The 14,343-nt window shown below is 40.6% G+C and overlaps 2 protein-coding genes across 2 annotated transcripts in view; one reads left to right on the top strand and one right to left on the bottom strand.

Moving 5' to 3' along the window:
- LOC145395417 (uncharacterized) overlaps positions 1–14,343 on the top strand; it is a 386,864-nt gene that overhangs the window by 70,655 nt on the left and 301,866 nt on the right. The gene's annotated exons all lie outside the window — the stretch shown is intronic.
- The window catches only part of LOC145395449 (uncharacterized), a 56,948-nt gene continuing 48,956 nt past the window's right edge, over positions 6,352–14,343 (bottom strand). Inside the window, exon 6 of the mRNA XM_080269053.1 lies at positions 6,352–6,399. Within this exon, the coding sequence (XP_080125179.1) occupies positions 6,352–6,399 (48 nt within the window). The remainder of the gene's footprint in view (positions 6,400–14,343) is intronic.

Below are 14,343 nucleotides of genomic sequence, written 5' to 3'. Positions count from 1 at the left end.
GAAGTTGGGGGAGGGGTAGACTTGTGAGATTAACCTGACCTCTGATGGCAGATTACCCTGTATTACGAACTTATGTCCGGAGGTGTACGTAGACGATGTACTTGTGATAGCTCCTCGCAGGTTAGATTTGAGCAGGTTTTTAGATCAGGTAAATAGTGTTGAAAACAGTGTACAATTTACGAAAGAGTATGAAAATGTAAATTGGTTGCTTTCGCTTGATGTACTTTTATTAAGAGATGAAAACAGGTTGAAGTTTTAAGTTTTAATGAAAAATACTTCTAAGAATGATTCAACCATCCATCCACCCATCATCAAGTCCTTTGTTGCCCCATGAGGAGCGTAGGAGCCAGGGACTAGGCAAGTTGGTCCTGACATTTAAGATGAGAGCAATCAGCCTAACTCATCCCTGAGTGGCATAACGTGAGCAATAAATCCCAACCACTCCTTGGATATAAACCTACATAGGCTCAATCGGTTAGCAGCGCCTTCATTACCTTCTAAACCACCAAGCACAATAATTTGGTTATGTGGTTTTCACCCAGCGTAGTCAATGGTTTCCTGATGTACAGGAAACCACTTGGCTTGACACTCTGTGTAGAGTCACCCATAGGCAGAAGGAAGAGGAAAGAACGAAGGAAAGGAATACAGAAGAGGGAGTGTAAAGTCAGTCTTAGGCAGAAGGAATAGGAAAGAATGAAGGAAAGAAGGACAGAAGAGAAAGGAAGGAAGAGACGAAAGGGCAGACAACCAAAGCAACACTACACCGAGTGAATGGATGGAAAGCGTCCCCTTCTACCACGTACAGTTACCTCCACTTCTAACGAGCACAGCGGGTGGTGTGTTTGGTGAAATGTGGCACCACTGTGTTTGTTTACATCGTAGTAATATTAAGTGAATGGGCAGACCCGGCAGAACTTCCCCTCCTCCACATTATCTAGTATCCACAGAAGCAATGTTCTATCAAGTTATATTCTGTCTGCAAATCCAAGTGTTTGCCATGTATGTATAGTTGGAAGTAGAGAGAAAAACAAATAGCAATGCAACTGGATGCCACTGCTTCCCTGACTGATGACTGTGAGGCGAGGGGGAACGGAGGAGAGGGGGGACAGGTGGTGGGAGCGCATGTATCGAAACTTTGTTGTGTTTCGTTTTGAAACATGAAGGGTGTGATTATACAGATGTTTTGAGGTGATCTGTAACTCGGATGCAATAACGTGTATTGGATGAATGTTGGAGTCTTGATGTTTATCGTACAATGTAATGAACAAGGGTAGTTGAGCATAAATGTTAGGTGTGATGTCCGGTGTCTCAAAACGTGGTTCACCTGAGTCTAGTGTGTGTGTGTGTGTGTGTGTGTGTGTGTGTGTGTGTGTGTGTGTGTGTGTGTGTGTGTGTGTGTGTGTGTGTGTGTGTGTGTGTGTGTGTGTGTGTGTGTGTGTGTGTGTGTGTGTGTGTGTGTGTGTGTGTGTGTGTGTGTGTGTGTGTGTGTGTGTGTGTGTGTGTGTGTGTGTGTGTGTGTGTGTGTGTGTGTGTGTGTGTGTGTGTGTGTGTGTGTGTGTGTGTGTGTGTGTGTGTGTGTGTGTGTGTGTGTGTGTGTGTGTGTGTGTGTGTGTGTGTGTGTGTGTGTGTGTGTGATTCAACTGCTGTAACATTTTTGTGGCTGAACCAGGGGGGCCAAAAATGATTCTTGATCATGCATTTGACACAATGGTCATGCCGTGTTGTGCATCATCCAGTCTGTTTTAATGTGAGGAAAAACAATCATTATAATCTCAAACCATGATATAAGTAGATGTCCTGTTGCATAGGATTATAGCTACTCTGAGTGTTGGACAGCTGTTGGCTTATTGTGCGAAAATGTTGTGCAGTCATCACACCGATGGATCACGTGGAGGCAATGAGATACTGTATTTGAATAATGAATGCATATCTTGTATTATAAAAATTGAAATAACGGTGGTACTTGTGTCAAGTCCACAAATGATGTCGCTTTCTTCGAGGTGCTGTTTCATTAGTCTTTATACTTATGACATAACATTCACAAATATTGATCATCGTTTTTTATATTCTCATAACAAAATTCATACATTAGTTTTCATACAGGTATTACACATTCAGGCCCTCACCTCCAGACGGATTATACTAATTAATTGTGTGTCTACACCCAGACACTGTTCATCCACACCAACATCACATATGTTGGTGATGACCCTACTCCCACCAGTCCACCTCCTCGCTCGCTCCTACTCCACACTCATCTTGCCACCAAGGAGGGTGGTCAAGCCCTCCCACCCTCTCTACACACACACACACACACACACACACACACACACACACACACACACACACACACACACACACACACACACACACGCACACACACACACACACACACTCACGCACAATTCAGGCCCTTCTTCGTAAAAAGGGTAACGAGACCTGATATTGACTTTCTTATCATATCGCATCACTACGACGAGATTGTAGCCTTATCAATGACCTTTTGTAAATCTAGTGGATGACGTGGGGTAGCTTCAGAACTCGGGAGTATTTTGCGTAAACCACGGTGGTTGGGTTTTTCCGTCCGGGTGCTGGTGCACCAATGTTGCTTGCGTTTACTTGGACGCTCCAGCAGCACTCGACATTTATCCTACCGTAGGTCCAGCTTATCCTTGGCTGTGTAATACTGTATAAGCCTGTATGACGACACGGTGCATAAAACACTCCTTACTTTACATTATAAAATTGCGTTGGCCACTGCACAACTTAATGTTTCTGTTAGCTGAAAACAGGACCTCATTCAGACTGATGGGAGGTGAAAGGGCGTTCAATGCTCAGTCAGTATAGTCACCAAAACCGCGACTTTGGCTGCTATCTTGGCAGGAATGTGAATATATCGGCAAAGTGTATTACCAGACTGCACGACCACACGTAGACTATACGTATTTTTAGACTCTCCAGCAGCACCACTCCACCGATATATTTTGTGTAGCCGTGGCCACATACTAAATCATTGTATTATAATGGCAGACAACGGACGGACATCCATGGTAAAGGAAATGTTTGTGGATGTTGTGTCAAGCTATCCAGACTAATGAAATAGCACCTCGAAGAAAGCGACATCATTTGTGGACTTGACACAAGTACCACCGTTATTTCAATTTTTATAATACAAGATATGCATTCATTATTCAAATACAGTATCTCATTGCCTCCACGTGATCCATCGGTGTGATGACTGCACAACATTTTCGCACAATAAGCCAACAGCTGTCCAACACTCAGAGTAGCTATAATCCTATGCAACAGGACATCTACTTATATCATGGTTTGAGATTATAATGATTGTTTTTCCTCACAATAAAACAGACTGGATGATGCACAACACGGCATGACCATTGTGTCAAATGCATGATCAAGAATCATTTTTGGCCCCCCTGGTTCAGCCACAAAAATGTTACAGCAGTTGAATCACACACACACACACACACACACACACACACACACACACACACACACACACACACACACACACACACACACACACACACACACACACACACACACACACTAGACTCAGGTGAACCACGTTTTGAGACACCGGACATCACACCTAACATTTATGCTCAACTACCCTTGTTCATTACATTGTACGATAAACATCAAGACTCCAATATTCATCCAATACACGTTATTGCATCCGAGTTACAGATCACCTCAAAACATCTGTATAATCACACCCTTCATGTTTCAAAACGAAACACAACAAAGTTTCGATACATGCGCTCCCACCACCTGTCCCCCCTCTCCTCCGTTCCCCCTCGCCTCACAGTCATCAGTCAGGGAAGCAGTGGCATCCAGTTGCATTGCTATTTGTTTTTCTCTCTACTTCCAACTATACATACATGGCAAACACTTGGATTTGCAGACAGAATATAACTTGATAGAACATTGCTTCTGTGGATACTAGATAATGTGGAGGAGGGGAAGTTCTGCCGGGTCTGCCCATTCACTTAATATTACTAAGATGTAAACAAACACAGTGGTGCCATATTTCACCAAACACACCACCCGCTGTGTTAGAAGTGGAGATAACTGTACATGATGATTTTGTACATTTTATTCTGCTACGGATAACGGGACTAAATTAGGGACTGTCATTTGTGACGTGTCCCTGATATTATGTATTAATCTTTAGTATACTTTACATGTTATTATGTATGAAAAAATCATTTCGTTGCCTTTGTAATCACAAGTGATTGTTTAGTTATCATTATATATATATATATATATATATATATATATATATATATATATATATATATATATATATATATATATATATATATATATATATATATATATAAGTCGTGTGTTTTTTCTTATGTGAGGAAGAAAGAACCAAGGGCCGCGAGCCAGAAAAATTGCTCCTTCCAAGAGAAAAACAAAATACAAAAGGGAGCCAAATTCAAGATCCGATCATTTTGAGATGCCTGGACACACTGCGTTTGAAAGACTGGAGATCATAGGAAACAGGAAATACAGACAAAGGGAGACAGTTCCAGAGTTGACCTGTTGCATAAATGAAGGACTGGGAGTAACGGTTATCTCTTGCATTAGAGAGTTGGACAGAAAAGGGATGAAAGTTTCTGCTAGACGAGTGCTACGCACCCGTCGTATAGGTGGAGGAGCGCATGCAGATAGTTCAGAGGAGCAGTGACCATTGAAGTAGCGATAGAAAAGAGGTAAAGATGCAACAGTGTGGCGAAGAGACAGACGTTGAAATAAGTCGGTAAGAGGAGGAGGGTTATTGAGACGAAAAGCCTTTGACTCCACCCTATTGAGATGAGCTGTAAGTGGGGAGCCTCCCCACACATAAGAGTTGTACTCCACACATGGGCGGATAAAAGCCCCGTATATAGTCAACAATTGTGCAGGGGTAAAGAAGGAACGGAGTCGGGTTAACACACCTAATCTCTTGGAAGCAGATTTTACTAGAGATGTAATATGATCTTTCCAAGATAAGTCCCGAGTAAATGAAATCCAAAGCAAGTTCAAGGATGATGCAGGATTAATCTGAATATTATTAAACATTAGTGGGTATACCTGTGGAAGCTTTCGTCGGGTTAATAGGTGTAAAAACTGAATCTTTGATGTATTAAAAACAACCAGATTATTTTTACCCCAGTCAGAGATACGAGCCAAGTCAGACATTAGGTGTGCAATAGCCTCATCCCTTGAATGTTGAAGTAACTTCTGAGATGGACGTTGTGGGAACCGAATGGAAAGGTGAATGGTGGAGTCATCAGCGTATGAGTGGATAGGGTTAAATGTACAGCTTAGAAAGTCATTGATGAATAAGAAGAGAGTTGGTAATAGGACAGAGCCCTGAGGAACACCACTGCTAATAGATCTAGGAGAAGAACGATGGCCGTCTACAACAGCGGCTATAGAACGGCAGGAAAGGAAGCTAGAGATGAAAGCACAGATAGAAGGATAGAAACCGTAAGAGGGCAGTTTGGAAATTAAAGATTTATGCCAGACTCGATCGAAAGCCTTTGAGATGTCAAGTGCAATGGCAAAGCTTTCGCCAAAGTCCGGAAAGCAGGATGACCAGGAGTCTGAAAGGTAAGTGAGATGATTGCCAGTGGAGCGTCCCTGACGGAACCCATACTGACGATCAGAAGGAAGGTTGTGACAGGAAAGATGCATTAAAATTTTTCTATTAAGAATTGACTCGGAAACTTTTGAGATACAGGATGTTAAAGCAATTGGACGATAGTTAGAGGGTTGGGAATGGTCACCCTTCTTTGGGACTGGCCGAATGAGAGCAAACTTCCGGCAAGAAGGAAAGGTACAAGTTCATAGACAAAGGCAAAAGAGTGTGCCTAGGCAGGGTGTAAGCACAGAAGCACAGTTCTTGAGATCAACAGGAGGGACCTCATCAGGCCCATATGCCTTCTTAGTATTGAGGCCTGTTTTGGCAGAAAATACATCAGCTGAAGAAATTTTAATGTCAGCCTTGAGTTAGTCAGATGCGGGAAGTGAGAGAAACGAGTGATGAAACACAAATATGACATGAAGTGTTTCAATATAAATAATGTGATATTAAAACACAGGATTGACACAGCCCACAATGCCTACTGGAAAGATTCTAAAGTGATTATGTTGATAGTACCATGAAACGTAGATTTTATGAGTCCGCCAATTGCAAATATACGTAATAACCAAATAATGGGTTCTTTCGGTTAGCGAAGCCATTGGGATACCTCTTGACGAGCAGACAGCAGGTTAACCACGTAGTGTATAATTGTTTACATGTTGTGTTTTGATTACCAACCAGGCTGGTGACTACTTATGGAGTGGATTGTTGTCCACTGTGTTATTGCTGAAGAAGCTCTGGTGGGCGAAAAGTTGAAATAAACTGGATCCTGTACTCTCCTTTTGGCCTTTCTCCGTGTATACTGTTGCAGTCTGAGCTGCTTCCTGCTCAACAGTAGTAGTAGTAGTAGTAGTAGTAGTAGTAGCAGCAGTAGTATAGTAGTAATGGTCGAACAAGAAAAGTTAATGGCATGGATGGTATCCGGACCCCGAGCATCAGCTTAGGGTCGGTACCAACTCCTCTGCCACTCTCTTAACACCTTCTGTACAGTAACGTCTTTTTACATTATATTCTTGCTGGTGACACACGGTTTCATTCAGTTTAGTTGTTATTGTTGCTTTATCCCGGGATGATTGGCCGAGCAGATTCATCGACCAAAGGTAAGCTACTGCTGCTGTAAGGCCGTCCTTCAGGTACAGTACAGTACATAAACCGTGGAGGGATCTGGCACTCCTTTCAGCAGACAGCACCTCACCAGGATTGAACTAGGATCTCTCCCACGGCGAGGTACAGGTAAGTATGAGGAGGTTTGGCTTTGTGAAAGATGCATATCACCACCACATGCACTCTCCTCCTCAGCGCCACTGAATGTAGTATAACCAACTGGCAATAAAGAGGTCAATGAAAACTGTATCTAACCTCTGTAGTTTGAACATTCTTTCCCAACATGAGCAAAACCCCTTGTAGAGTATAATACAATAGATGACAATATATGGGTGGGTCTAAAAATTTTCCTGTCATTGTAACTAACGGCATATTATTCGCACGCACATACAGAGAAAATCACCTTAACGCATTAGCTCCAAGAGTTCCTGTGCGAGGGATTTTGCTGGAAGGGTGCTAGGCGTACCGCCCTCCGCCTGTCGTCTCATAGTCGCGATGCTCATGAGTCCCTACCCCGGGGTTCCCTCCTTCATTATATCTTGAAAATGCCCAGTTCCGTCCAATATTAAGGACACAGGACGCAAATGGGTTAACAAAAAAATACATAGTGGCTGCAGTTCTAGGAATCAGGTGGCTTACATATGGATACACCTAGCATTACAGTAACTCAGCCACCTCTCCTTTGTATTATACTGTTGCTGCCGTCAGACTTTTAAAATGACAGGAATTATTATAGCCTTCATTAACCCCTTTACTGCCAGAGGTCTGCTCAAAGGTAATAATGTTGTCTGGAAAATTGAATACTCTATCTACTTATCTATTTGTCTGTCTATCTATCTATCTATTATCAATCTATTTATCTTTTTGTGTCTATGTATTATCTGCCTATCTAATTATTCGAGTTTATTTTATCTATATCTATTTTGATCCATCTACTGTATCTGTTACTTATCAGTCTATTTATCTATGTGTGGAGAGAGAGAGAGAGAGAGAGAGAGAGAGAGAGAGAGAGAGAGATGCACCGTAAATTAAACGAAACATTAAGGAAACAATTAAAGACACCTGAACCATATTCCAGTTTTCATGACATTCAGTATTTTTAAATTCTGATTTTGATACAACTAATTATTTTGAAAACTGGCACAAGATGCACAATGAGATGAAAGAACATCTTCTCCTCCTGCTCCTCCTCCTCCTCCTCATCATCATTATCATCATATTCAGCGTAGCACCCGCCTAGCAGCAAACTCTCATCCCTTTTCTGTCCAACTCACTAATGCAAGAGTTAACCGTTACTCCCAGTCCTTTATTTATGCAACAGGTCAACTCTGGAACTGTCTCCCTCTGTCTGTATTTCCTGCTTCCTATGATCTCCAGTCTTTCAAACGCAGTGTGTCCAGGCATCTCGAAATGATCGGATCTTGAATTTGGCTCTCTCTTGTATTTTGTTTTTCTCTTGGAAGGAACAGTTTTGCGGGCTTGGTGCCTTTAGTTCCTTCCTCACATGAAAAAAAAAAATCATCATCACCATTATCCTCCTCCGCCTCCTCCTCCTCATCGTCGTCGTCATCATCATCATCACCATCAACATCATCATTAACATTATCATCATCTTCATTATCACTTTGTTTCTTCTATCAAGCATGAGGTAGGGATGATCCAGGAGAAAGAAAAAGGAAATGAAAAGAACGAGGAAAGCTCACACAAGATCATCACCATCATCAGCATCATCAGCATCGTCATGATCATCACTCGTCCTCTATTGCCTGTCATAAATGAGGTACGTATGATCCACGAAGAAAGTAAAGACAAATAAAAGTTAGAAGAACGCCTATCAACTACACGGGGCTCATAGAGGCAGATAATTCACTTAATGGAAGTCCTAAATCTTCCTCACAAAATCGACGCAACGATCGAAATTACGTCCACGTCCCTAAAAACACTGGCAGCTGAACATTGTCAAGGTGAAACAAACACTATCCAAGAATCTGACCAGCCAAAGAAGCAAACTCAGGTTGGTCCAGTTTCAGTCTACAGTAGATGTGCTAACCAATACACACCCTGCTGCCCTAAACTAGAGACAGAAAGGCAGGGTAATCCATGTATAAGGCTCTATTTGAGGGGGAGGCGGTGGCTCAATCGGTAGAGAGGTGGCTTGCAGTCCTACCGGACCCAGGTTCAAATCTCCGCAGGAGCAGGGAACAGTTTAGGAATTTGAATTTCATTACGGCAAACTTTACCGATCTACCAGAAGACCCGCCGACATGTCGTAAAAATACCCCCGCTAATACCAATACACCAGTCCTGAATGAGACATCCCTAGCATGTATTCAATATGGACGGTGGGTGTTAGCGCCGAAGTGGTGACATGTAGAGGTGTTCGATATGTAGGAGGACTACTGGGCCTTGATAGCAGGCTGAGAAGCCTATGCCCAGAGTCGAGCACATAAAAAAAAAAAAAATTTCCACTCCGTCGGGTGATTTCTCGTGTGTTGTGGGGACGGCTCAGTGTTATCTTTACCTGCCCTGCATCATTTATTCATTTCCTAATCCCACTGCCACAACCACGCCCTCACCAGCCGACTGAGCCGTCCTCGCAATACACAAGATACTGCCACGTGAATTTTTAGTGAAGCGTTACTTATGGGCCACCCTGTACACAGAGTGTGGACGAGAGAGAGAGAGAGAGAGAGAGAGAGAGAGAGAGAGAGAGAGGTCACAGCACGTTTTAGAAGGCATAATTAATGGGAGAGTTAGGTTAGGTTATTTTAGGTTTGGTTAGTTTTGGTTAAGTTAGGAGTTAGGAGTTTGGTTGTTAGGTCATTTTGGGCTTGGTTAAGTTAAGAAAGTTAGCTGAGGTTTGGTTAGGTTGGGATAGTTTCGCGTAGGTTAGGTTAGGCCATTTTAGGCTTGGTTAGGTTAATTTTAGACAGGTCAGGGTAGGTTAGGTCAGGTCAGGTCATTTTGGTTAGATGAAGCATCGTGCCCGGTCCTCCCTCTACCGTCTCTTATGCGTACTGATACAAAGGGATCACTGAGCACTGGCGAGTCCTGAGAACATGACATCTATATCAAATAAATCTTACACTCAGCATTGTATACCTGTAGCCATTTGACCATAACATTCCCAAGGACATTCACGGCCATATCGTTAACACATGAGAGAGGATGCGCCTTTTTCGTTTTTTTCTTGCTATTTCCGGAAGATTTTGACCTGCAAAACCGTAATATAACCTCACTGATGAGCTCCAATATGAGAAATCCATATGAGTGTAATAAATGTCTCGTAGCAGGAAGAATGTAACCAAAAATAAGTCACTTATTCTGAGGGGTTAAAACTGTATGCGGAGATTCAAACAAATCCTCAGTCATTGGCAGCTACTTAGGAACACTGTAACTGCTAGATGCAATTAACCTGCATCGCACATTACAAAGTGCATTCAGCAACAACACATCGTTAATGTATGCATTTTGTCCAAAACATGACCACAGTGTCTTCATCAGTTTTAGTAAAACAGTAAGAGTCATGGCTCCTTTGTATTTAGATCCTCTCGTTCACACACACACACACACACACACACACACACTATATATATATATATATATATATATATATATATATATATATATATATATATATATATATATATATATATATATATATATATATATATATATATATATATATATATATATATATATATATATATATATATATATATATATATATATATATATATATATATATATATATATATATATACACACACACACACACACACACACACTCATGTTTGAGCGAGCGCGTGCAATCTCAATAATTTTTACAAGAGCTCAAGTCAGTGAGGGAAATAATACGCACACGAGCATTGCAATAAGATTATATTTGATACAGCACACAGGGACCCTCCAAGCAAAACAACAGAAGAATGCAACAGCCACACACACAAATTCAAGGTGATAATCGACAGACCATTATGTTTTACCTTATCTGTGTCCTTGACCAGAAATTTATCATAGATTTGGTTCATCATTTTCTTTCAGTGTAATTTCAGATCTTTTTACTTGGTTCCTGTTAACATCCAAGCGATTTTGTTAACGTTGGAGAAAACATTCCTAGTGAAGGGATTGTATTCAGTCTTCTTAGCCCCTTCCCAATCTTATTTCTCCCCTTAAGACGAATATTATGGTAAAAAAGTAGCGAAGATACGTTTAGAAATATGGAACGCCATTAGAATGAGGGACGTGATTAGGTAGTTCTGGCTGGGAAGTAACACGGAGGAGCCGATGAAGAAATTAACAGATTTGCGTAGTGTGTGCAGGGGATTCTTCATCCTTATCCTCATCATTATTATCTTGTTAATTATTATTATTATTATTATTATTATTATTACTATTATTATTATTATTATTACTATTGAACCTTACTTCTTTCCTACATTTCAGTTGACAAATATACAATAAATTCTGGCAAATCGTCATCATCACTATCACCCTAACTCCTTTCTTCCGTCGAAATGAAAGGGTGAGTTAGGATCTAATAATAAGCAAGGAGGAGGCACGGAAGTAGGGAAATTACTTAAAATATTATTCTAGAGAAGCAAAAAAGAAAAAAAAAGATGGTTATTAAATCAAAGAATAATTGTATATACTAACAACTATCCTAATACCTCACCCACTTCACAAAAGAAAAGGTCATCCATATTTCCTCTTGCTCTCTACACACGATTTTACATCCTTTTTTAACAGACTGTTCAGACGGAAGGAGAGTTAGATCTTAGTTTTCTCTAACTCCTTCCTTAAGACACGTCCTTCCCAAATTAAGTAAAATCGTCTGGAGGTGTCAAGAATAAAATATGACCTAGTGGTAGTGAAGGGGAAGGGGTGGATGTGCAGGGGACTATGTTGAATCCAGTCGAAGGTCTTCCAGGGAGAGACAATTTTTAACACCCTGTGTCCGGACGTACTGTGTGTGTGTGTGTGTGTGTGTGTGTGTGTGTGTGTGTGTGTGTGTGTGTGTGTGTGTGTGTGTGTGTGTGTGTGTGTGTGTGTGTGTGTGTGTGTGTATCCTTGCCACCTTCAAACAATCACCTCAACTCAGAATAAACCATCACTTATGTCAGGGTTAAACATATACTCCATAAACCCCGTCACAACCTAAGTCAACCTCAGCTGAATAAAATCGTCTGAAAGCAACGAGAGTACACAGCAAAATACGTCATCGGACTGAAGGTGTTACTCTTGTCCTTAATTATTCCAGTCCATTGATGCAGGCTGTGAAACGATCCATCTGATCCTGGAAAAATAATGATAAAAAATGTATACTATAAATAATGTGGTTAATAATGAAGCTTACACTCTGGCTGTTTCTCTCATCCCTCTAACTAGAAAAGCCAAGCTGTGTATTGCCTGACCCTTTGGGGCTCTTGGCCTTGAAAGGAACAAGAATGGCTGAAGACGATCCTATAGAGATTATGTTAAGAATTTGACTTCGTATTCGCAAAGAATCTGAAGGTATATATCTATATCTATATCTATATCTATATCTATCTATCTATCTATCTATCTATCTATCTATATATATATATATATATATATATATATATATGGCACACCTAATGTCTGACTTGGCTCGTATCTCTGACCGGGGTAAAAATAATATGGTTGTTTTTAATGCATCTAAGGCTCAGTTCTTACACCTATAAACCCGACAAAATCTTCCACAGGTATACCCACTAATGTTTAATAATATTCAGCTTAATCCTGCATCATCCTTGAACATGTTTGGGGTTTCATTTACTCGGGACTTATCTTGGAAAGATCATATTACATCTCTTGTAAAATCTGCTTCCAAGAGATTGGGTGTGCTAAGCCGACTCCGATCTTTCTTTACCCCTGCACAATTGTTGACTCTATACAAGGGTTTTATCCTCCCCTGTGTGGAGTACAACTCTCATGTGTGGGGAGGCTCCCCACATACAGCTTTTCTCAATAGGGTGGAGTCAAAGGCTTTTCGTCTCATTAACTCTCCTCCTCTTACTGACTCCCTTCAACCTCTGTCTCTTCGCCGCACTGTTGCATCTTTATCTCTATTCTATCGCTACTTTAATGGTCACTGCTCCTCTGAACTGTCTGCTTGCATTCCTCCACCTCTACGACGGGCGCGTTGCACCCGTCTGGCAGCAAACTCTCATCCCTTTTCTGTCCAACTCTCTAATGCAAGAGTTAACCGTTACTCCCAGTCTTTCATTTATGCAACAGGTCATCTCTGGAACTGTCTCCCTCTGTCTGTATTTCCTGCTGCCTATGATCTCCAGTCTTTCAAACGCAGTGTGTCCAGGCATCTCAAAATGATCGGATCTTGAATTTGGCTCTCTATTGTATTTTGTTTTTCTCTTGGAGGGAACTGTTACTGCGGGCTCATGGCCTTTGGTTTCTTCTTCCTCGAATAAAATATATATATATAGATATATATATATATATATATATATATATATATATATATATATATATATATATATATATATATATATATATATATATATATATATATATATATATATATATATATATATATATATATATATATATATATATATATATATATATATATATATATATATATATATATAAACCTTAACGGCCAGAGGTCCTGTTCAAGGGATTCTGCTGGAAGGATGCTAGGCGTACAGCCCTCTGCCTGTCGGCTCATAGTCGCAAAGCTCATAGGTCCCTCTCCCAGGGTTCCCTTCTTTATTAAATTTTGAAATTGCCCAGTTCCGTCCTATAATGGGGACACGGAGAGCAAAGGGGTTAACTGAATAAGCTCTCCGAATATGGTTCAGATCCCTAGAACACATCGCCTAGCATCCAGTTAGACACAGGGAAAGACTGTTGGAACTGCCCTGTGGGCTCCTGTCTGGCCCAGTTCTCTCCTGGTTCTCTCAGTAATGGAAAAAGGCAATGATATAACTAGGCATCCTTTCCATAGCACTTCTACATGGCTGGCATCATATTCTGTTGAGAATCGATTGTTATAAGTCAATACTGAAGCTGAAGAGATGGTAATTTTAGGCCAAGTTAATGTATAATGAGAATAGAGATAAAATAAAGTCGCCCGAGGGGGGGAAAAAAAGCCTTTTTTACTGAAGTGCTTAAAACACTCTACTGTGAATATGATGATACTGTATCCAAGACAGTGACATTTCTTTATACCTAAAGAAAATTTTATTCAGCTTAGGAAAGAGAATTAAAGACACGGGGTTAAAGAACAGAGTACTGTACTGCACAAAGGTATATACAAAATACATACAGGTAGAGCTAATCTAAATCACGCTGTCCAGGTCTATGGTGACAGAACCCATTCCTAAATTAAAAAAGAAAATGGGATGAAAAATGAAATAATCATGTGTAAAAAAAAAAAAAAAGTAACCATGGGGAAGAAAATGATCATGGGGGAAAACAGTGATGAAGTAAAAACCAGTCATGGGGTAAAAAAAAATAGTCACGGGGAAAAAACGTGTAATTGGGTAAACATACAGTTATAGTGTTATGGGATAAAAAAAAAAAAAAAAAGG

Source organism: Coenobita brevimanus, chromosome 31 (assembly GCF_032717465.1).
Source record: "Coenobita brevimanus isolate Jiangsu-jjx chromosome 31, ASM3271746v2, whole genome shotgun sequence".
NCBI lineage: Eukaryota > Metazoa > Arthropoda > Malacostraca > Decapoda > Coenobitidae > Coenobita > Coenobita brevimanus.
Note: the sequence above shows the minus strand (reverse complement) of the source record. Positions and strands in the feature narration are given on the sequence as shown.